This window comes from Lagopus leucura, unplaced genomic scaffold, assembly GCF_019238085.1.
Source record: "Lagopus leucura isolate 7727_CA_CO unplaced genomic scaffold, USGS_WTPT01 Super-Scaffold_100045, whole genome shotgun sequence".
Classification (NCBI taxonomy): domain Eukaryota; kingdom Metazoa; phylum Chordata; class Aves; order Galliformes; family Phasianidae; genus Lagopus; species Lagopus leucura.
Genome location: NW_024962292.1, coordinates 1,011,934 through 1,035,519, shown reverse-complemented (window position 1 = coordinate 1,035,519; position 23,586 = coordinate 1,011,934). Strand labels below are relative to the sequence as shown.

The window sequence follows — 23,586 nt, the reverse complement described above, 5'->3', positions numbered from 1 at the left end:
GTGTAAGGGGAAGGCAAGGAGCAGAGGTATGGCTTGTAGATGTAGACTGCTTGTAGGCTTTAGCAGTCGTATGACCATCGTTGCTTTGGGTGCCTTTTCTTTTTGCATATGACTCGACTATGAATAATCGTGTTGAATGACTTAGGAAGCTCAGCTGCCATGTGGAGGATGACACCCCTCTGTTGTTAGAGAAGTCAGACAGTTGTAAGCCCCGCATTTCTCCTGAGGTGTGAACTGACACTGATGTAAGAATAGAAATATAAAAGTTATAATGAAGCCTCAGTAATGATCTATTGGATTCTATTTTACTGGTGACCTAGAAAATCACTTATGAAATAGCCCATCTTGCCAAGTGTCCTTGATTTTCAGGGACATGTCTCATTTTGCATCAAGCATCTCCTTTGTCCCAGCTCCATCTGGCAGCCATGACCTGGGATTTAAATGGCAGTACATAATTGAAAATAGCATTCATGTGCTGCTTTCTAAAGCACCCCCTTACTTGAGCCAGTTACATGGGAGCGCTCATAACCATGGTGCCTCTCATTGCAGCCCGTTCTCCCCACCACCTCTGCCTTGTGGCTAAAGGATTCATCAAGTGAGTTTCTGGCAAAGGACCTGCAGAACTTTGCCAAAACACAATTTGTGTTTCTCAAGTGCGAAGAAGAGCAAAAAACTGTCATACTATATGGAGAAATGTAACAGGAATGTTGCAGTAAGTCAAAGCCTGGTCATATGCCATACAAAAGCCACATCACTGCTCATGTGCAGCACTGCATCTTTACTCCCTTTCTAGCTATTTAAAAAAAAAATCAGGTTGATGCTTGAGTTTTTATTGTCTTTTGAGTTTTATGTGCAATATTTAGAATGAAGATATGCTTATTTATTTTTCAGGCTACTAAGGTGCATGTTTCAGTAAAAGCACCATTTAAAAAAATAGTGTTTTTTATGACTGTTTCCAAAAAGAAGCTTGCAGAAAATGATGTTCCCTTGTGTTTCATATCACCAGGTGACAGATGATTCAGTGAAAAGAAAGTGATCATGAGGATGTTTGATGATGAAAGACGATATTTTATTTTTTTGTGATGAATAAGACAAGGAAGAACTTTTATGTTAGCATAAACATAAATTCTCTCCCTCTCTCCGTTTATCTGAACAAGGTTCGGGCCAGACTGTGACTTAAGCTGTATAATATTACAATACTCACTGTGTTTTGCTGTGTTTTCCACTGCTCAGCCCATAGGAACTGCATCAATTTTGCTTTACTAATCCCCTACTCTCTTTCTTCCCTCATTTTTTCCCCTTCTGTTCCATTCCCACAGCCTGTCCCCCCATCAGCTCTTCTGCAGGCTCCGTACGAGGTACAGTATCATACCTAAACCTTTGCTGGGAATGTGCAAACAGTGTCTCATCTTGGCTTTTTTTCAAGAAATATACAACAGCTGAGCAAGGTGGAATTCTTTCCCTGCCCTGAGGGAAAGGGGAGAAGTCTGAGAATGAAATAGGGAAACACTCTATATCAGGTAAGACCTGAGACCCTTCAAACGCTGACACTGAAGACCACTTTTCAAGCTGAGGGAGAAGAGAGAGAGCTATGGCCCCAGTTTGGAATGGCTGGAGTGTATTCATACAGTATGGACAACAGGGGTTCAAGGGTTGCTGAGCCATAGGCTTGACCCTTGTCCTCACCTGCACCCAGAGCAGTTGCTCTTCTCATCAGAGTTTGGGCTGTTATTGCGTGAGTCTGTCTGTGCTGCTTGAGCAATCTGCTTTTATGTGAATAAGTGTTCACTAGGTGCAAGGCAGAGGATGAATGTGTTGCTTAGGGCACTTACTTGAGGCATGGGACAGCCTGCTTGCTTCCTTGCTCCAGTGAATATACAAAGAAAAATGCGTGCAGTGGGATGGGACCAAATGGGGTAGACAGGAAAAGGTGCACTGGGAGACTGAGCTGTAATGGGTTGCATCTGACACACAGGTTGCTGAAGAGAATAATGCTGTTAGGTTACAATATGGTTATAATTGTGAACTGAGCTTTGTCGTCAGTCTTTACACCATTGTGTTTCATGCATGCTTTAATGGAATCCCAGTGCCAGGAGCCCCATGTTGCAGATAAATGGCTCACAAGTGGGTCATTTCTTTTGGAAAACTCCCTAGTATGTTGAGCAATGAAAACAACTGTTCTCTGGACAAGCCTCTATGCAAAATAACCACTCAAGCCAAACAACTGCAGATTACAGTAAATGGTGAAGGGGTGAGGGAATCCAAACTGATAGGACTACATCGTAGTGAAGTTGTATCCCTTCATTTACTGAAGCATGAGCTATCTCCTTCAACCCGGGCTGCTGCAAACTGAGATAAAGTGGAAAAAAAAAAGAATCCAATTTCAAGATCTTGTCTTACCAAATAGAAAACTGAAATGAGAAAATGACTCAGAGCTTTAATGATGAGCCATGAAAGTGAGATGAAGTTGGATGAGCTGAACAGGCGATGTCAGAGATGTCAGGGAAGAGCCTCTCTCTGTAGATCGCATAAGCCGAGCCAACCTCTGAGTGCCTCATGGAAATAGAGAGAAATGGAAATGCTTGTATTTTAAAGTCCTTCCCCAGTATTTCTGACCCTTACATATAAGGCATTTCAGAGCAGAAATGATTCCTCCTGCCAGCAATCACTGGACAGATTCCATGTCTTTTAAAGATAGTATTTTTGCATCTACTTGAAATGAATGTGGTTTTGGGTTGGTTTTTTTTTTTTTGTTTGTTTTTTTTTTGGGGGGGTTTTTTTTTTTTTTTTTTTTTTTTTTTTGAGTAATTACAGAATCACAAAATTTCTCACTCGTTTTTCATTCTGGAGATTTGAAAACAAAATTATGGAAGTCTTCACCTTTACTATATCTCTCTCCAAGAAGCAATCGCAGCAGTGGATGATCCAGATGCAAACTATTGCCCTTAGCTGCCGCTTGTGGAATATAATCCAGTTTTATAGAGAGTCTGTACAGCCTTGCTGATATCTGTGTTCCTATGTTTTTTTCTCCTGCTGAGGTCTCCATGCTACCTAGAAGCTCATCCTACCTGCTCTGCCATCCCACTTTTTGGGGGGCAGTCTTTCCTAACCACTTCTTTCTCTGCTTTTCTTTGTTCCAGGATTCGATATGATGGAAGCGTTTGGCTTAGTAGAGAAGGAATATGCCTCCATTAAAGGAGTGGCTATGGAGCCATTCGTATTTAGTGGCTCCCGCACCTTCACCCTGTTCAGAGACATTCAGCTCACCCTGAGGACCAGGTGGGAGTGGAGCTGGGACCAGCGTTGTGCTCATCATGGGTCCCTGTGCTCACACTGCTGTGTGTCAATGACAAATCCCCTCTGGCAACTTCAAAATGAAATTGTAAAGAGTCAGCTAAACTGAGTTGCAGGTAGACTGAGAATAATGCCAGTTTTCCTTAATATATTCAGAAATTAGGTTTGGGTTGGCTTTAAGATGAGTATGGAATACATCTCAGAAGTCAGAAGGACACAATGGGGGCATTCGTTATTCATTTGTGTGCTGCCAAATGTTTTCATGTGGTGAGGGTTTTCCATTTTGCAGAATCCATTTTTGCAGCAGTGTTGGTTGCTGTGATGGACATAAGGATTATATCATGTGCAGACACTGCATGATTCTTTAGGCATTCTGTCCACAGCCGCATACACTTTGGCCATAGCAGTTTGAGGTCATGTCTTCATCTTCAATCCCTCCTCCCAGCATCACTAGTTTGGAAACAGAGCTTTGCTTTAGTAAATACTGGTCTCCTAGCTGCTCTCAGCAGCTTGGGCTTTTCTTGTTGAGAAGGAATGACTGCTGAGGACTGTGGCCTGATCCTGTTTTCTCTGTGGGTCTCAGGCAGCCAGGCTGCTCCCTTGACCTCACTCATTTTTTATGATAATAAATCAGGAACAATCCGACTCCTGACATTCAGTGCTACTTTGTTTAAAGCCTAATTACTGAGGCTCTGGCTCAGTTTAATCTTAAAGTAGTAAAGCTTCTTAGAGTACACAGAGTGGGAGAGATTCAGAGAGTTGTTTGGTCAAATACTCCAAAAATTGTGGGCAAGTGATTTCGCTCAGCTGGCACATATTCCTTTCCAAGGACATCACTCCACCACAAGCAGAAGGAGAAATAAGAAGCCGATATTACTTATGAATCAGTCCTGAAATGATGCTTGATGAACTGTGTACATGCCCATGCAAATGTCTCATTTCACATTACAAACGTATTCCAGGCATAACCAATTTGACTTTCCTTGTTGCCTTACTGCATCCTCCCACTGTGCTCCCAGCACTCTCTGAGGGGTTTGGCAGTGGCTGCAGAGGAAGCTGTGCTGTACCAGGAGCTGCTGATGGGCTTCGCTGCATGCCCACAAGTTCTAGAGCTGAACTCAAATTTTGCAGCTGGGCTGTGGGGGTTTTCTGAGAGCTCCATGCTTATCTCTGACGGGCAGTTCTATTGATTTCTGCCAAGATTTACCCCAGGATACACAACCACCATTCCTCTTCCTTTGAAAGATGTTGCTTGGGAAGAGTTTTGGACTCTGGCAGGATGTCTGATATTTAGTAAGCTCTGTTGTGAAGAGCACGAGGGCTGCCTGCGGTGCTCCCTGGGGCAGCTCTGGCAGTGATGGGCTGACACTGCCTCCTCCACCAGGACGCAGCACTCAGCTCAAGCACTAACAGCCTCAGAGGGATGCACAACATAAGGCTGGGTTCTCTCATGGCGTATCACATTCAAACCCCATGGGTGAAGCTTTTCTAGGCTCTTCTTCCCAAGAAACACAAGAGAGCCCCTTCTCTTGAATGTTATCTTCTGGCATTTGCTGCTCTAAGTCACCAATGCTTCCTTGGCTTGTCTCATTCCAGCGATGTCCACCTCTTTGCCATCCCACCTGAGCACACCATCAGCATCCTCCTGCGCCTCCTTCCCGACACCCCCAAGGAGCCCTTTGCTGTGTGGCAAATAACCGACGAGGACTTCCAGCCCCTCCTTGGTGTTAACCTTGACCGTAAGGTTTCATGTTGAATGTGTTACATTCAGGTATCTGCTAACATTTCTGCAGGTAGCAGACCTCATTTTGGGATTCACTTGGGAAGCGTGGTGGGTTTACGGGCTTTGTTGTGCAGCTGCAGTTTTTGGCTGACATCACATTTTAAAGGCTTCCTAATGCAATTAAAAACTGCATTTTCATTGTTATTCTACTTGTAGCATACGCTTTATTTTTAGCTGTTATTTTTGTTTTCCATTGTTTAGAAACATTTGGTTGCGATACATGAGGTTTTCTCACAATGCTGAAGCCTATATATTTTCTGTTGCTCAGTATGTGGTGAAATCAAACTCTCTTTGAATTCTAAAAGCTGTTATTTGTCCTATTTTCCCTGTAGCCAGTAAGAAAACCTTGACCTATTTCAATCATGACTACAAGGCTGATTTGCAGGAAGTCTCCTTTGACCAGCAGGAAGTGAAGAAGATATTCTATGGGAGTTTTCATAAGGTCTTTGTCAATAAAGGGAGAAATGTAGCTCACAATTTCATCCGCTTTGAGACTATTATGCCATCAATGTGTATTGTTCAAAGTGAGGACTGATTATAAGTGCTTTGCATCCAGATTGCTAGGGAGCCAGTGAACCTTTTTCATATGCTGAACATTTTAATTGTAGACTTGACAATGATATAGGTTCATCCTATGTGTAAGACACGTTTCCCACTTATTGATTGCTTCTTAGAATGCACTGCATGTTTATGCATTTTTAAAGTACTAATGAGGATGGGTAAATTATGGTCACACATGGTGGCCATTATTTTTACACATAATATGTGGTAGCAACATGAAATGGCATCAAAATAAAATACACACAGTGTATACTAAATCACTCCCCTTTACAAGGTGTGTGTTTGCCATTTGAGTAGTTGTATTGCATGTTCAGATATTTGCTTTACTGAAGATACAGCCTCCCTGCACAGAGTAATTTACTGGATGGGAGCACTTCATGGACAGCACACTCCTCCAAATCCTTCCCCTTTTTTATTTCCATCCCCAGCCAGTTTATTTATGGGCATGTGCCCTTGTTCCTTCCATGACACACAGTTGTAGAGAAAAGCTCAGACTTGTTATCTGCAGAACCACTACCTGGGAACGTAATTCAAGGCACCCAAAGCCCTCACAACTGAACTAAACCTGTGTAATGTAATTGTTTTGTGTTAAATTTGCGAGAGAAAAATATTCTTTCCCCCCCCATTACCATTACCATTACCATTACCATTACCATTACCATTACCATTACCATTGCTTCACTCATAGTATAGAAATGCTGAGACTGGAGAACTGCACTAGAAAGTGGTAGGAAGAAAGCCTTCAAACCCTTCAACCCTTGGAGTCTCTTCTTTACTGGGAAAAAGAAAGAAAAAGGGTTGTTTTTTATTACAGTATAATTTGGATTGGCTTCCTACAAAGCAAGATGGAAACTGTTAGGGAGTTGTTAACAGGAATGGACTGAGACAGAGAGTTATAGGAGAGATCTGGCAGTTTCCTTCCTTTTCCCCGTGGGGGCTCTTATTTTCAGGACTTGAAAAAAAACAAAAATTTTGGAACATGAAATATTTTTTATAATTTGGGATTTTGGTGACATTTTAATGCTGGAGGGAAGGAAAAGATAAAGTCTCATGAAAAATCCATCTGATCTCATAACTTTTTTGATTTTTTTTTTTGTCTATCTGTATCCTCAGAGCAAAGGTATTCCACCCAGATGAGCAATGAGCTCTTTCTATCAGTATTTACATTATTCAGCTGGTTCTGAGAACTGAATTACTCAGAACTGGGACTCCAGAAGGGTTTTGCCCAAGGAGAAGGGAACCACGAGGGAAGAGCAGAGTGCTGCTCACCCTGTGCATTTGCTCCCAAAATCCACATCTTGGATAACAGCACCAATCTGGGAACTGGGCAGAAGGTGTTTAAAAGCTCCCTGCCCCATTGCAAAGGTCCAACCTTGGTCTTCCCACCCAGGTGCACCTTGCAGTGAGCCTTTTCAAGATCAAGCTCTATCTGGACTGTAAGAAAATAGCAGAGAGACCCATCAACACCATTGGCAGCATCTCTACTGCTGGCTTCATCATGCTGGGAAAAGTGACACGAACCAGAGGGCCCAGGAGTGGATCAGTATCGGTGAGTGCCCAGACGTGCCTGCTTTGGAAATTGGGGGGTTAAGTGTGAAGTTAGTTGAGCAGATGGAGGGTTGTGCCATCTTCACTGTCCTCACTCTGACAGCCTCCAGCAGCAGCTGTGACGCAGGGCTGTCTGCTGATCCCACTGATCTCTGCGGGTTAATGAGCTTTCCTGGCGTGGGGATTCTCCTCCTCGCCTCCTACCTGGGTTTGAGATATGGGCTCAGGGCTCATTACTGAATGCTTGAAGCACAGGCTCTGCCCTAACAGGCAGCAGGTATAGGGAACTGCTTTGGAAGAGAAGGTTGTGCCATCGGCCCCCATTGAGTGTCACTGGGAAATGTCAGGTCTGGAGGTGCCTCAATCTCCTGTGTGCTTGGGCTTGGCAAATGGTGGCCAAATACTTTTCAGTACAGAGGCTCCTTGTCAGCTGCTGTGTAAATTAAAGCAGCCCAATGCTCATTGCCAGCCTGCAGGTACGTCCCTGCTGCACTGCACAGCACCCTGCGAGAGGACAGAGCAAGGGAAGTGTGGGCTCCGCACTGTGCCTTGCAACAGCCCCATGCATCACCCAAAACCACCCCTGCATGGCACTGCTCAGGAGCCTGCTGCCCTGCCATGTTTCCTCCACAAAACAGGAATGTTAAATATGTGCAGAATGAGGAGGAATTGCTCAGTGAGACTGTAGGAAATCATTCATGACTGTGAAGCTTGTATTCCTGGGTTCTGCTTTTAGGTCTAAAGATCTAGGGGGAAATAGCCCAACCACTGATTTGCAGCTTCCCTTGCCTCAAAGAAGTGCAGTAAGAACAGTTTGTCCTATCCCCAGCTGCCTGGTCCTGCAGAGAGCAATGTAAAGCTCTGGGGTGCACCAGAGAAAAGTGGGCATTGGAACCACAGTGAGCAGTGGTGACATATGACAAACCAGGGCACAATGGGATTCAAGCTGTATTTTCTAAATAAGTGTTGTGGCGGTTTAGATGGATCACAAGCCTGTCAGAAAAGAGCCTGAACTCTCCCTTTCCCTCCCAAACTCTCCTTGCTCACAGCTCAGCCAGACAGATGCAGCTGACTAATGAGCAGCTTTGTGCTGCCTCTGCTCCTATTGCTTTTCAAGCCCAGCATAAGGTTTATGTCACCCACAGCTTCTGCTGCCCTTGAGAAGATGGAGAGTCTCATTATTGCTTATCATGGAACCTCGTTTAATTTGAGATATCTTTAAATGCTGCTTGATCAAGGGGGCTCACCTGTATCTGTGATGCGCTCCTCAGCTGTGCAGCTTAAATGCAAGGAGCAGAATTAAAAACAGAGGAGAAATGTTGCTAAGGAAAGCAAAAAAAAAAAAAAAAAAAAAAAATCTTCACTGCCTTGCCTTCTGTTTTTGGTTTGCTTTGTGCAGTGTGTGCTCCTGTGTTCATCACAGAGGCGGCGGCTGGGAGGGATGTGGTGTAGGCAGGAGGGGTTCCTGGGATGGAACACAGCTCTCCTGGGAGCCTGCTGCCACTTTTCCTCTTAGGTACATCCCTCTGAAGGGGGAAATGCAGACAGCAAAGTTTGTTTTCACATTTTGGCAGTGCTGAAGCCCAATTACCTGAGGACCTGCCTGCTGCTGTGGGATGGTGTGAAAAATCAGAGAGGCAGCTTTTGCAGGGGTGGCTTTGCAGGGCACAGAGCTGTGGCTGCTATGTGTGTCATGGCTTTTTTGGTGTAATTACAGTTGGGACCACACGTGGAGTGTGTCAAACCACCACTAAACATTATTTTTAGCACATGATGAACTTTGGTGGTTCCACCTTCTCATCAAACCCTCTTCTCTTCCCCACAGTTCCAGCTGCAGTCATTGCAGGTTGTGTGCAACAGCTTAGGGGCAGAGGAGGACAGATGCTGTGATCTTCCTGCATTGGTAAGATGATGTGAGGTTCTTTGCTGGGTGGGATGAAGCTGTGCACGATGGCACAGGAGTGACACTGCACATCTTTTTCATAGATAAGAAGGAAATCACTCTTCTTCTCATTTCTTGGGAATGTCAACTGGGTGTATCTTGGTGAAGGGAACCAAAGAGCATGTCTTGTCCCACTGTGTCTGTTTCAAAAGGCAAAATCTCAACACAGTGCATATCCCTCCTGCCCTGAGCTCACCTGAGCCCCCCTGGCAGCCCCATGGCTCCGCTGCCACCTCCCAGCCCCAAGGCACAGTGTCTGGTTTTTTTTTTCCCCAAGACTGAATTCTGAAGCCCTGCCATCACTACCTGTCACCGATCCCACTCTCGCTGCTCACATATCTTGCTGTCTTTTCAGAGGGACGAGGAGAGCTGCCCCACCATAGCTCCTGCCTGCTCCTGCACATCTGGCCGCCCAGGCTTGCCAGGTCCTCCAGGTCCCCCTGTAAGTTCACCTTCATGCATATTGCATGTCTTATTTCATGCTGTTTGCACACCTCAGCTCCATGGGGCTCTGTCATCTATCTCCTGCCTTCATCCCAGGCTAAAGCAGTTCCTCCTTGCCCGGCACAGACCCCAGGGCTTTATTTCTCTATGTATGTTGTGGCATTTTGGGAGTGCAACAGCTGCAGCTGGGAGCAGGCTGAGCGTGTCTGAGTGCTGCATTAATCCTCTTAGGAGGGGAGGACAGGCCACCTCGGTGTGTGTGTGCATGCAGAGATTTCATGGATCGGTGGCTCCAAAACTCTTTGTAAATAACAGAAAAAAAAACCCTCAAAACATACAAAATCTGGATTCTCTGTTAAGCAGGAAGGCCAGTAAGTGTCTGCACAAGTGGATGATGTATAAAGAAAGGGGAATTTTGGGGAGGTGGTAAAAGCCAGTAAGAGTGTGGAGTGCTCCAGGAAATGTTCCAGGTAGATGCTATGAAGTGGTTATCAAGAAAAACCCCACGTTTTAGAAATGCTGAGAAGAAAGTGTTACGTGCACCCAACAGCCAAATCTGACAGCCTGTCCAGAGCATCCCATCTGGGACATTCCTGGTGCTTTATACCTGGAAATCATAGAATCATAGAATGGTTTGTGTTGGAAGGGACCCTTAAACCCCATCTGGTCCAACCCCCCTGCAGTGAGCAGGGACATCACAGCTCCATTGGTGCTCAGAGCCCCTCTAGCCTGACCTTGGGTGGCTCCATCACTGGAGTATCCACCACCTGTCTGGGCAACCTGTGCCAGTATCTCACTGCCCTCATTGCAAAAACCCTTTTTCCTTATATCCAAACTAAATTTCCTCTCTTTCATTTTGGAATCTTTTCCCCTTGTCCTGCCACACAGACCCTGCTCAAGAGCCTGTCCACTCCTTTCTTACAGCCCCACTGTAGATACTGAACCGTGGAACATTCAGGTCTCCTTGCTCAAGTGAGGAGGCTTCAGCTAACTGCTCATATTGCTGTGGTTTCACTGTGACTTCAATGCCACGATTTGCAAGCTCCTCATTGCAGAGTAATTACGTGCTCATTCCGGTGGAAGTTTAATTACACAGCGCACTCCGCTATCGCAGTGTGCTTCAATATCCTAAGTGCATAATTAGCAGCTTGCATTGCCCTGTGGTTTAAACATCTCTCCAGTACTACTATTTAAAAAGCAGGATTCTTTCAAGCATTAGAGAAAATATAGCTCTGACACACAACCGTATCCTCACGCCATCAAACCCTTGCTAATTCGCTGGCCTTACAAGAGCACTCACTGCTACTTGTTAAAGTCCTTTTACTGGAGGCTGGCAAGGCTGTCGCTGTCCTTAATGGGTGTTTTTTACCAGATTCAAATGAAATGAGCTTCTGGGTGCTTCTGGGAGAACTTTTTCCAAAGCTCCCTGTAATTCTTAATCCAAATCCATTGGGTTTTTTTTTACCATCAAGAATAGAAACTTTCAGATTAAGTTCACGTGGTATTTTAAGTTCACAAGTTCACACGACATTGGTTTGTGCCAGAAGATTATTTCTCTCTCTAATCCAGCAGTTCTGCAGATGCAGAGCTGAGCTGGGTCTCCTCAGCACTGCTTGCTGGCCCTGATCTCAGAGCTCATCCCTTCTCTTGGGTATTGCAAACACCAGACTTGTCCCAGAGGACAGCAGGCAGGAGCTCCTCCTTATCTATGTTCATATGTGATCCCTTCCCCACTGGCTGCCCCAGCATGGATTTGCTGGGAAGTTGGAGGGAGGAGGTTGAAGATGTTGAACTTCATCTCTCCTTGCTGGAGGTGACGTGGTTTAATGGAGGGGCCATGCTGTCCTTTTCCCTCCCTCTTCCCCCTTTGCTGGATGACTCTATTTTCTCCTTGCCCCTATTTCCTGCTAGTTCTCTGGAGGGGCATCTTCCATTGTGTGTATAGCAAAATGCACCAGTGTCCTTCTGGCACCTGTTTGCTCTGTTGTAAGGATTATGATGTTAATAACAGCAGCTCTGTGTCTTGCTGGCAGGGCAGCCCTGGGAGGAGAGGACCACAAGGTGAGCAGGGGGAGCCAGGCCCCAAGGTGAGTCTTGGTGTTACTTGGGAAGTGATGCATTGAGGAGGATGGGATCACGTTATTAATTAAATGCTCGATTGGACTCTGGAAATTGAGGTGATGGGCTTGATGAAGCTGAATTAATGCAAATTTTGTGGTCAGCAGTGTTCTTGGAAGCAGCCTTGATGGAAAATGGTTTGTCTTTGTGCTGTGCTTGGTGCTGCCTTGTCATTTTCTCCTATTGAAGATGCACCTAAACCTTACACTTAAAAGGCTGCTGAGCTTGCTGGAGATCCCCTGCTGTTCTGGCTTCATCTTGCATCCCATATTCAGCTCATGCTGACCCGGGCCATGCAGTACAGTCCTCATGAAGGGCAGGCTCTAATTGCTTTCTTTCTTTGATTTCATATCTTTTGCTTTAGGGTGAACCAGGCCCACCTGGAAAAGTGGGACCAGCAGGTCCGAGTGGCCAGCAAGGCTCCCCAGGTTCCCAAGGAATCACAATTCAGGGCCCTGTGGTATGTCATCTCTTCTATTGCCTTTCTTTGTTTCTTGCTCTTTGCAATTGGAACACGTCTCACAAATCGGTATCTCAGCAAAACCCCTAAACCTGGTCTGTGAATTGACATCATCCTCATTAACGGTTAGACAGCTGCACTAGAAAGATGATAATATTTTTTTCATGGTGATGAGTCCTTACAGTCAGTCATTCTGGCAAAGGACTGCTTTTGTCCAGACTGTCCCTTGTGTGCTTCTAATGAAAACAAGCCCAGTGCAGTCTTCAGGCATGTCTCTTCACAGTGATCATCATTACTTGGCTAGGATGTGGAGGCTGCTGCATGCGTGCCTGGGATGACAGAATCCCCATGAACGTGCTGTTGCTGCAAAGCTCCCTGCATAGCATCACAGAGAGAAGCAGCAGTGCGGGCTGCGAGCGTGCAGCAGCAGAACTCTCTTTCCTTTAAAAGACGCTGCAGTGTTTGACTGTGTGCTTCTGTTTCAATCCAAGGGGCCACCAGGTATTAAAGGAGAGAAAGGAGACACTGGAAGTCCTGGCATGCAGGTAACAGTAGACACCTTCCTTGTAACTGTATCAAAGATTTGTCCATTTCTCCCAGTAATTAATTAAAGCAAGACTGAAAAGCCATAGTGTTGTCCCTCTTCCCTTCTCATTCTCACAACATGCGCATGAACTTCTTTACAGTGAGGGTGACGGAGCACTGGAACAGGCTGCCCAGGGAGGTGGTGGAGTCTCCTTCTCTGGAGATGTTCAAGACCTGCCTGGACGCCTACCTGTGCGACCTGCTGTAGGGAACCTGCTTTGGCAGAGGGGTTGGACTCGATGATCTTTGGAGGTCCCTTCCAACCCCTACAATTCTGTGATTCTGTGATTTCCCTTGCTACAAGATGAAGTAGGACAATGATAAGCAGATGCCAACTTCACCAGCAATTCTGATTTACAGGGCATTCCTGGTGTGCAGGGAGCTCCAGGCAGAGATGGTCTTCAAGGTGCAAAGGTAAAATGCATCAGTCACCCCCCAGTTTTCACATAGTGCTGCCTAAAATCCAAACTGGATCCAAACATCCAGCTCTCCTAATGCACTCAGTGCAAAAGTGAAAGATATTTTCACAAATCTGCAAGAAATGGAAGAAAAAGAAAGCAACTATTGGATCATCTCATGTTTGGCCAAATCTGCATGGCTGACCAGGTGCCAACCTTCTTGCCTGCTTGGCAGATATATTTATACCCATTTCTGGCAAGCTCCCATTAAAAACAGCACAGGGAGAAACAACCTCGCTACTTACTGTGTCTCTTTGAGTTGCTTTGTTAATACTGGACTGGATTTGGTTTTGCAGGGGGTGAGGGGATTGGAAGGCACAGCTGGGCCCCCAGGACCTCCTGGACCAAGGGTGAGTACAGGAATAATGTGGATCTGTTTGAAGTCTCTTCCTCAGAAGGAGATTGGGGTTACTGCTGGCCTGCTATCATCCAGGGGTGTCTGGGCAAACCCTCTTCTTGGGTTTTCACAAGGGAATATCCTCACACATGTTGCAGAAATCTACTTTCTCTGTCACTTTCTCATGGCTTCTTATGAAATAAACAGAAAAGCCTTCAGCTTACCCCTTGGAGGCAACTTCCGCTTTGATCCAGCATGGAGATGCACGTTTTACTACCCTTGCTTTTCTACAGCTAGAATTTTTCAAATATTGTGTGGGTTTGGGGTGTATGGGCTCATCAGAGTGAAGTCAGCTGGAGCCAGAGGATGGAGGCAGATATGAAAGATGTCCCTATACATTGGTTCCTGTATGTGCTACCTGGGCCATAAGCATTTGCACTCTCTCATGCCCAGGACATCACAAACAGAACTTTAAGATGTGTTGGTGTCATGCTAAACCAAAAAACATAAAACCATGACAGTTGGTTTACAGCTGGTCACTTTAAAGGCATAGCCTTACCAGTTCTGTGCAACCATGGAATTTGGCTTTAGATGATGGATAGGAGACCTGATAGTTGCTGGTTCTCATTGCTGAGTTATATGGAGTTTGGCAGTCCTAAATAGTGTAAAATGGAAACTGCTTACTGCTGCATTTGCCTTAAATCCCATAGCAGCTCTGCCGAGGTATCTATAGTGAGGGCCACATTCAGCTCCTGACTTGGACTTGCTTATCCTGGCAAGACATGGAGCCAGCAGTGAACCTCAGCTTTTTAAACATGAGGAAAGCACTGCAGCCTTTGGACTAGGCTCGGAAAGATGGCTGGTGCTGCCTTAAAGTCTTCTTTCTTTCATTTTCCACTGATCAAAAGAGTTGTTGATCTCCACTGAGCTTAAACATAATAGCTGAAAAAAACTACAAAAGAAAGTATTTCTAGTGCTTTTTTGCCTTATTTTTTTCTTCCCTTTATGGCTCCAAAGGGCAGAGAAACTTCTCAAAGGAGAGAGAAACAAAGAAGGCACCTTCTACTCTCTAATCTACAGTTCTACTGTAAAAACTCAGCAGCAAAACACAGGTCTTCAAGGGAAAACAAAAAAGCAGTGGCATGGTACTAGCAGGCTGAAGAAAAGGGTTGTGCTCTAGGCTGTGCCTAAATCTGAACGTGTAACGAAGGATGTAAACCCACATCTAAAAATCACATTGCAGTTTGTTGGCAAAACTCAGCTTTGCTGGCTTGATGGTAGCTGAGACAGTAATAGGAAATGATGTGAAGATGACTCATACGTGATGCACTCTTAACATTGTGCTCATGGCTGAATGAGGTACTGACATAAACCTTAAGGCTGCAGTGCTCTTGCTGGAGTCCTCCAAGCTCAAACTGCTGGCGCCCCTGGAGCTGCAAGGAGATGTCAAACAGAAAAAGAACAACAGTGGGAAGTATCCAGACTTTCATCTGTGTCTTGAAATTGATATCTGCAGGGTTTCCAAGGAGTGACAGGTTTCCGGGGCAGCAGCGGAGAGAAGGGACCTCCAGGTGATGTTGGGCCAACAGTAAGTGACTCAGCATGGGTCTCAGAGAAGGCCAAGGCATGAAATCATTGCATGTAAGCAAGTTGCTCCCACGGTAATTCTTCCTCAGCATCTGAAGGAGAGTTTAAATTCACGCTCGCCCTTCATATGGATGTGCAAATCCTGAGCTTGTATCTATGGAATATCTGCATCCTTGTTGATGGTGTTCCAGCTCCTTAAGCACGAACAGAAGATATTCCTATGAGCTCATGATACTTTTAGCCATTTTCATAAGGTCAAGGGAAGTACAAGTGTGTGGGAAACAAACCTTGGGCTCCACGTCCTGCTGATGTAACCTCATCCCCACTGACCTTCTGCTTTCTCCTCCTCTCCCTAGACCGTGACTTTTCCTTTTGCTTTCCTTGCAGGGACTACCAGGTCCAAAAGGAGAAAGAGGAGAGAAAGTGAGTTTTCCTGGTACTGTACATCAAGCACTTGAAAGAGTGGATGTGGTAATCTGCTTGGCAAGCTATGCTTACAAGTGAAAACATTTTCAGAACAGAATAACATAATGTACCAAGGGCTCGTTTCTTTCCGTTCACCTGCACTGGCTGTTCTGATGGGTCTGAATAATGAGCTGCTTAGTACCAGTTGTAGTAGCAAAGAAGAAAAGCTAATTGAAAATCCATTCTTTGCTGAGAAGTCAAAAACAAAACCATCCAGCTTCACTGGGAGTTAGTTTTGTTTTGTTTTAAATGTGTGGCGTAAGGCTGGGGCTCACGTCTGACGAACCTGTGCCACGCTCAGGTACAGAGCTCCTGAGGTCAGGAGAGCAACGCTGTCTGTGAAGGTTATTTTATTGTCAGAGGAGGTTTTGTTCATCTTGACTTACAGTTAAAAAGAAATCCTATGTTTTTCTAGGAGTCCAAGTCTGCTTGCCAAGATTGAGTTAAGTGAAGTAAGCTTCAGACAGGCTCAAGCTGCTTTTCACAGACTGCTTTTCTTCTTTTGTTTCAAGTGAAAACCCCAGCATTATAATTTTTAACACCGTCCTCCTTCCATTTCCAACAGCTTTTCCTTTTCTATACTTTTTTTTTTTTCTTTTCACTGGAACGTTCCTTTTTCCCTCCCTTGGATGTTGTGCCAAGCTTTTGTTTAAGCTTGGTAATCTGCATGGTGGTCCACACAGAGCTGTACAGCTTAGAAATGGTTCTGGAAGCATCCAGGGTCTTAGCTATGAATTTTCATGAAGAGACTCAGCCTTCATTTTTTAAGCAGCTTTTTGCATTTGTCCCTATGTTACTAGAACTTTCTAAAGAAAAACCTCAGATGTCATTTATTTAGAGTTTAATAAGGATAAGAATCAATATTCATAAAAGATTGAGACAAAGATAGGATATTGTAATATCTGGTCATGTTAAATGTTTTACATATCACAGACTATTAAGCTATACACTGCCTATCTGTTTTGATGAAATTTGAGAGGGAAATTTACTCTCCTTTTTTTTGGTAGCTTCAGTAATTATATCAATTCAGTCTAGGCTTTTTGATGTGTGGGAGAAAAGCAATTATTGATGCTTCCCAATGACAATTTTATGGCTTTGGAGCTTTGTAATAAATAAATCAAGAAAATGCATTTCATAGCAATTAATGTCTCAGTAACACAAGCTGACACAAAGAAAGGGCAGAAAGCTGGCCTGCAGTATGATATTGATCCTTTCTAAAAGATATCAATAAAGATGTGAATACTTCCTTTTCTAAAAAAGAATTGTAATGCTTCACTTTAGGGGGAACCACAGTCCTTGGCCACAATTTACCAGCTGGTTAGCCAGGCTTGTGAGCGGATGATCCAGAGTGAGTATAATCACCCTGAGAGTATAATCACCCTGAGGTTGTTTTCATGCTTCTCCAGTAGTGGTGGACAAAAGCACAGGGGAGGATGGCATGAAGCTGTAGTGAGCCAGAGATCCCTCTCTGTGCAATGCCGAGCATGGTCCCACCACACTGTCCTATCCATTGGTTTCATTGGGTGGTTTTAGCACAAAGACTTTTGTGACCTTGCAAAAGTTCCTTTGTGTCTTGCCTTCTCAGGTCACGTGTTGAAATTTGACTCATTCATTCACGAACATGCAAGGAAGCCGGTTCCTGTTTGGGAAGAAAGACTGAAGCCAGGAGAGCCAGGATCACCAGGTCCTCCAGGTCCTCCTGGAAGCAATGGTGAAAGAGGAGAAAATGGCATCCCTGGTCAGACAGGAAAAGATGGGTATCCTGGAGAAAGAGGTATGGGCAGAAGTACTTATAAGCATGTTCACCTCACCACCTAGGAAGAGCCTGGTGGGGAGGCTGCAGTGAAGAGCCACTTGTCTGTGTTCTGTGATTAGGTGCCCCAGGACCCAAGGGAGAAAAAGGAATGGCTGGAGTCAATGAGGAAGGGATCCAAGGACCCAGAGGCAGAACAGGTAAATACTGTCTCTCTGTATTGACCACGTGGGGCTGCCAGATTCAAAGCTTCTTCAGTTGTAGGACCACTGTGCTGAGACTGAATGACCTCCCCACCACAGCACTTTGCATAGTTCCTCTCTGCTCAGATATGAGACCATTCCTCTCTTCTTTGGTACCCATTCTTAGGTAATGATGAGTTTTAAAGACTTGAGGTACATCCAGAGAATTTTACTGCATTTTTGCATGCAAGACCAGACACTCAGGAGATAGAAACTCTTCAAAAATTCAGCTCATGGAACACAAGAGTTGTTGAGTAATCTGTTAGGATTTCATGTACTCCTCCATCTTGATCCTTTTAACTTGAAGTCAAGGGGAAGTTTACTACTCACTGTGAAGTCACAAAAACAGTGACTCTGAGGTGGATCCCAGAGTTAAGGTGATTTTCTTTATTGACACATAGGTGGGCTTTCTTGTAACCAGCTTGGGGAGCTAGGTACCTTTAAGGCCAAATAGAAGACCTCTAGTTACCGAGATTCAGAAGAATTCCAATTCTTTTCCCCAAAATAAAGCAACAATACTCAGAAAATGAATTGCCACGTTGGATGGGAAAAGTATAGAAGTGTTATATTGAAGCTGTAGATGTGCTGTGGCTTACAGCTTCTTCTTTAGGCCCACCAGGAGAAGTTGTGTTGGGGAAACCAGGCCCAAAGGGCTACCCTGGGAACACCGGTCCTCAAGGTTTTCCTGGTGTCAGAGGACAGCCTGGGCAGCCCGGATACTCAGGGGGCTGTGATGTCTCTGGATGTTATGGGCCAGGTAGAAGAGGTAAGTCCTGATAATTTAAATGCAAGAATTCTTTGCTCTGGTGGCTTCCCTTAAACTACGCAGGAACCTTTGTTCATCCTTCAGGCACTGTCGGTGCTGCAAGAGCCTCCTTTGCAAAGCAATCAGGATGATTCATCTGCAATTAGCCTATTAATGTGGATAACAGCCAGCTCAATTGGCTACTCCTCAGCCATCCGTCGTAGATTAACACATAATTGCAGTAGTAGGGGAACAGGTGGAATGATCTTGGTTATCTTCAGTCCTTAATGCCCCTGACAATGTGTCCATAGTGGATAGAGAGGAATATCTCAGTTCCCACATATGTCTTGGGTGGAGGCTCAAAAAGTCCTGGAAAATGAACTTGCTGACACTGGACAAAAGATTTAAAGGGGAAAGAATTCATTTTGCAGCACTCCTCAGTACTGCTTTACTCTGGTTTATTCTCTTGCTTACTGGCCTCACCGCATTTCCATGCACAGATTTCATCCCCTGATGGCCGATGTGGAGGCAGCTGAGGACAGTTCTCTGCCCTGGAAGTCTATGGGTAAAAGCTCCAAGAGAAGCAGCAACCCGAACATCAAATGTGTTTGTGCTTTTCTTATTTCCCACTATTTGTATATGGACATATCAGTCAAATGAAGCCAATATCAAACCCATCAAACCAGCCTGATGAGTCTCAGCCATCCACTGTTTTTCAGTGCCGGACACCTGCAGTATTCAAACTCACAGCAAGGCACACAGCCAAAGCTACAGGCTGACAGACTCATAAGAAAAAGAAATAATGTATGGAAATGCTTAGAAATAACAAATTTTTGCCCATTTGTCTGCTTGTGGTTTATTTTTGTCACTTGTTATTCTGCATCCCCAGCACAGAGAAAAACAGCACCTCATGCCCAAAGATGCGAAAATCCACTGGAGCAAAATAGCGTTTTCTGTTGGTTGACAAGGTAACTAAACCTAGCACCATTTGGGCTGTTTCTACTTTTGGCAAATGGCTGATGGCTTTCTTGCAGTGGTGCTCTGTGCAGAAGCACTGCACGCAGTGCAACCATCTTCCTGTGATGCAGCAAACCCCACCTGCAGCCTCGCTTTCTGGGGTCTGATAAGTGCCCTATGTTGGGCAGGGCACAGCCATGCACTGCTAGGAGCTGGAGATCAACCCTCTGGGCTTTCCCACCTTTACTTCCTGCAATCTGATCGGTCACTTTGCTTTTTATCAAGTAGAATATTGAATTGCTCAAGTCTCACTTATCCATCTGACATGGAGGTAATTGTGATGTTACGCTCTTTTCCTTTTGTGAGCCATGGTCTGATGTGAATCCAAACTGTGCAGATACTGATAAACAGTACCTTCAGTTTCACAGTTGGTACTTTGGGCTGCCTTTCTACTTCTGTCCCCCACTCCTTCCATTACAATCAATTATCCCTTAGCTTAATGCATTATGTGGCATGCATTAATTTGCATGCAGGGAGCCAGCATTCTCAGCTGGCTGTCAAACCTAATACCTAAACCACTGGCAGATGCAAAGCAATGGGCAGGAGAGGCAAGGAGACCCAAGGGGTAGCCTGCACAGTAGAACCTAAAATCAACCCCATCAAACACCCACTAATGGAGAAAGCAAGTAGTTCAAAGTGCAGTGTCTGCACTTTGCAGTAATTCTGCAAATGTAAATCAGGGCAGCCAAATTCCCAGCTCTGAGCTTGCTGTTCTGTCTGTTCAAACCCAGTGGCTGCGGGTGGTTTGGCACAGAGCTCCTTTGTTTTTCTCTATCGATTAGTTTTGAAAGTGACTAACATCTTCTCACCGCTCACACCGGGGTTTAATCCATGCATTAGAATTTCAAGTGGCGTTTGCTTTTTCTGGTTATTTCAGATACAGCAGAAAAGGACAGGTTTTAACAAAACCAGCTCCTGTGAGGGCTATTGATTAGGAGAAAGAAAACTTGCACAAACAACTTGTTAATTAACGATCCTAAACTTTGTCCCATGAGTGGTTTAATTCACTTGAAATCAAGGGGATTTTGCCCTCTCACTATCACAGACTGTTGGTACCATTGCTTTGCCACTCAGTTCCTTCAGAGAATGACTTGGGTTGGGAGGGACCTTCAAGACCACCTAGTTCCAACCCCCTGCCATGGGCTGGTTCCCTTCACCAGATCAGGCTGCTCAGAGCCATCCAGTCTGGTCTTGAATGCCTGCTTGGATGGGGCATCCACAACTGGATCCTTGAAGACCAGTTCCTTGAAACCACCCATTGTGGGTATTAATATCCCACAGTCTTTGCTGGGTGCAACTTGTTTCCCTGTCGTGTTTTTCCAGCGCCATTTATCACCTTTAATGCATGCTGTAGTTAAAAGCAGTGGCATGTATTAGTAATGCAGGTTTTTTTCCTAGTAAGGGCTTTGTTCTCAAAGCATTTATCTCTACAAATAAAAGTTTGGATATTAGTTTTCCTGGATTTAATCCTGTTTTGTTTTGTTTTGTTTTTTTTAGATAATTCTGAATTAATCTCAGTGCACAAATTTAGCATGTCCCTGTGAAACCCCACCAGTTCCTATTCTTTCCCCACTTTGCAAAGGAATGCCCGTTTACTTCCCCCTCCGCTCAGTCCTTAAGGAAAATCCGTCTTGATGTTCTCATTATCACTCCCGCCCTAAGCAATCATTAGAGACTTTTTTCCACACAGTGTGTAACGTGATGTCATATTTTCAGACTTTCTTACATCTTCAGATGTTTGTAAATTACGATAAAATTGGTTTTCTATCCCTGCTGCAGAGGTTGGCCCACCTGGTGCAGCCACATGCTGGCAGAGGCTGAGGACCTTTCAGAGACAGATTTTTTTGGCTACAAGCATCATTCAATCAGCCTCAGGGGTAAGATACAATACACATGGAGGACTAACTAGCAATATTGCTAACAAGCAGCTCTGAGAAGGCTCTCTCTCCAGGGCTCAGCAGCTTGATTTTCCCAAATATAAAGGTTTGGAGACCAAAAAGAGATTTTGGGTGGGGACAGGAGATTTTATAAAAATGCATACTGCAGTGAGGGAGAGCCCGGAGGGGCTATCAAGGTAGGTGGGGCTGTTACAAGGAATGATCCTTAGCTCCATATGTGTCTGTCATCTCACATACATCTTTCTGCCTGCCTGTCCCTATGCAAGTGAATTTGTTTGAGTCTAGTTTCTAGGTAAGTGTTTAGAGAGAAACTTAAGCAAAAAGGAGGTGATATAGGTTATGTGGATTAGCTCACTGAAGAAGGAGATGGTATTGTGGCCAATAGCCCTGAAAACAGCTGGTAGGACTAGGAAAGGTTTATTTACAGATTATATAGCTCATCCTACCAACCAGCTGCAGATGAAATAGCCCCCGGTGTCATATGGCTGGGGGAGATGACTTAGGCAAAGTGAGTGCATATACGAAAGACTCCAGAAAATATATATCCTAAAATCTCTCTGCTTTACATGAGGTTGGAATAGCAGAATTATTCATTTTTCCACAGTTACAGTCTGGTTCACATCTCAGTTTTATTCCAGTTCCTGATCATTGAATCCTATGGAGGGATACCATCCTCCTTAGCAATCTCTAGAGTGGAGTAATCCATCCAAGACAGTGATGGGGCATGATTCCTGTTTTCTCCCCTTGGATTTTACCAGAAGGCACATCAGAAGCAGAAAGCAAGACATTATTTGAACTTTAAACTGGGGAAATATTAATGCCATGTGAGAAGAAATGGAGCTGCCACTACATGAGAAATGTTATGATGTTAGCAACACCAGAGGAAACCAGTGACCTGCATCATCCGAGCTTCTTCCAAATGCCACTAATATCTCTGTAGCCGGTTTCAGCTGTCACTTCTCATCTTGCTCTGCCAAACCCTGTGATCCCTCAGTGTCACTGAGTCTTCAGGGAGACACAGCCACATCCTCTGCACTCCCCATCACACCTGGCATTTCAATGTGCTAATGGAGCAGATGTGTGTGGGCAGTCCAGGGTGGCAGGGCAGCTGTGCCAGGACTGGATTACACTGCTATGCCCTTGCCAGGCTCCTGTGCTGTCACAGTGCAATGCTCCCCTGGAGATGCTACCGTGTGCACTGATAATCACTTTTTGCAGAGAAGACAGTGGTCTGAGGTGGCACGTTCGCTGTGGGCAGAGTGGAACCTACACTTGCCTCTACAGAATCTCACAAGAAGCCGTTTAGCTCTTGAATCTAGCTGACTGTGAAAAAGGATAAATTAGCATCTATGAAGAGTGAGTCTCTATTCTGAAAACAAGCAAAGAGCCACCAGCTCCCTAGATGCAGCACCATGCCAGGACTGCGTTTCTGCCAGCTGCATGGATGGAGGGCACATGGCCAAGGCTGTGACAAGAGGAAAAGCAGGTGGAATTGACAGGATTGGCCAACCAGGGTGATCACTGCTTTGATTTTATCTTGTCCTCAAATTTTGATGTACTGTTTTTGGAATGGTTCAACTCCAGTCCTTCCAAGATAGATTAAATGTGAAAATTCTTTGTTTTCAGTCTTCAGACTCTAGACTGTGTCTGGCAACAGTTATTGCAATTCTTGCAATTATAAGTAGAATGAAAATATTTCTCTCTAGTGTAACTAATGTTCATATATTAGGATGCATGGTGCACAGAATATCAGAGCCCTCACCTTTTTTATAAAGAAGTTCAAAGAACAAATTGTTATTAGCTGACATTATGAACTGAATCTGGTATCACAGCATCATAGAATGGCCTGGGTTGAAAAGGACCATACTGATCATCTTGTTTCAACCTCCCTGCCTTCGGCAGGGTCACCAACCATTAGACCAGGCTGCTCAGAGCCACATCCAACCTGGCCTTGATTGCATCCAGAGATGTATAGGTTTACAAGATTTGCTGTCCTTCTTGAACTGAGTGTAGTATCACTGAACCATAGAATGGTTGGGTTGAAAAGGATCCTCAAGACCACCATGTTCCAATCTCTGCTTTGGGCTGATTGCCACACACCAGGTCAGGTCCCTAACCCAGCACTGCTGTCATGAGCAACTCCTAGCACTCTGGATGTGAGTAAGCCTCTCAAGCTCATACAGCTCTGGGTGTGAGCTGTGCATCCACCAAAGCTGGGACTGCTAGAGCTGCTGAGAAGCAAATTCCCTGCAGCCCAAAGGGTTCATGTATACACTGACTGCAGCGTGGGCTGCAGAGGGATGCCTGGGTTCTGAGTCACACAGCCATGCGATTCCTATGCAAAGGCTG

General features: G+C 44.9%; 1 protein-coding gene across 2 annotated transcripts in view; it reads left to right on the top strand.

Annotated features, from left to right (window-relative positions):
- The window catches only part of COL20A1 (collagen type XX alpha 1 chain), a 44,798-nt gene extending 25,634 nt beyond the window's left edge, over positions 1-19,164 (top strand). The window contains exons 22-40 of one of the 2 annotated variants that reach the window (XM_042884816.1): positions 1,320-1,358; positions 3,141-3,279; positions 4,891-5,033; positions 5,410-5,519; positions 7,029-7,187; positions 9,012-9,089; positions 9,484-9,570; positions 11,606-11,659; positions 12,055-12,150; positions 12,642-12,695; positions 13,096-13,149; positions 13,490-13,543; positions 15,047-15,118; positions 15,505-15,540; positions 16,864-16,930; positions 17,168-17,356; positions 17,458-17,535; positions 18,188-18,343; positions 18,823-19,164. In XM_042884816.1, coding sequence (XP_042740750.1) covers positions 1,320-1,358; positions 3,141-3,279; positions 4,891-5,033; positions 5,410-5,519; positions 7,029-7,187; positions 9,012-9,089; positions 9,484-9,570; positions 11,606-11,659; positions 12,055-12,150; positions 12,642-12,695; positions 13,096-13,149; positions 13,490-13,543; positions 15,047-15,118; positions 15,505-15,540; positions 16,864-16,930; positions 17,168-17,356; positions 17,458-17,535; positions 18,188-18,343; positions 18,823-18,836 — 1,679 coding nt within the window. In that variant the 3' untranslated portion in view covers positions 18,837-19,164. Of the gene's footprint in view, positions 1-1,319; positions 1,359-3,140; positions 3,280-4,890; positions 5,034-5,409; positions 5,520-7,028; positions 7,188-9,011; positions 9,090-9,483; positions 9,571-11,605; positions 11,660-12,054; positions 12,151-12,641; positions 12,696-13,095; positions 13,150-13,489; positions 13,544-15,046; positions 15,119-15,504; positions 15,541-16,863; positions 16,931-17,167; positions 17,357-17,457; positions 17,536-18,187; positions 18,344-18,822 lie in introns of those variants that run through there. The other variant, XM_042884817.1, reaches the window with a different exon arrangement.
- The last annotated feature ends 4,422 nt before the right edge of the window (positions 19,165-23,586 follow it).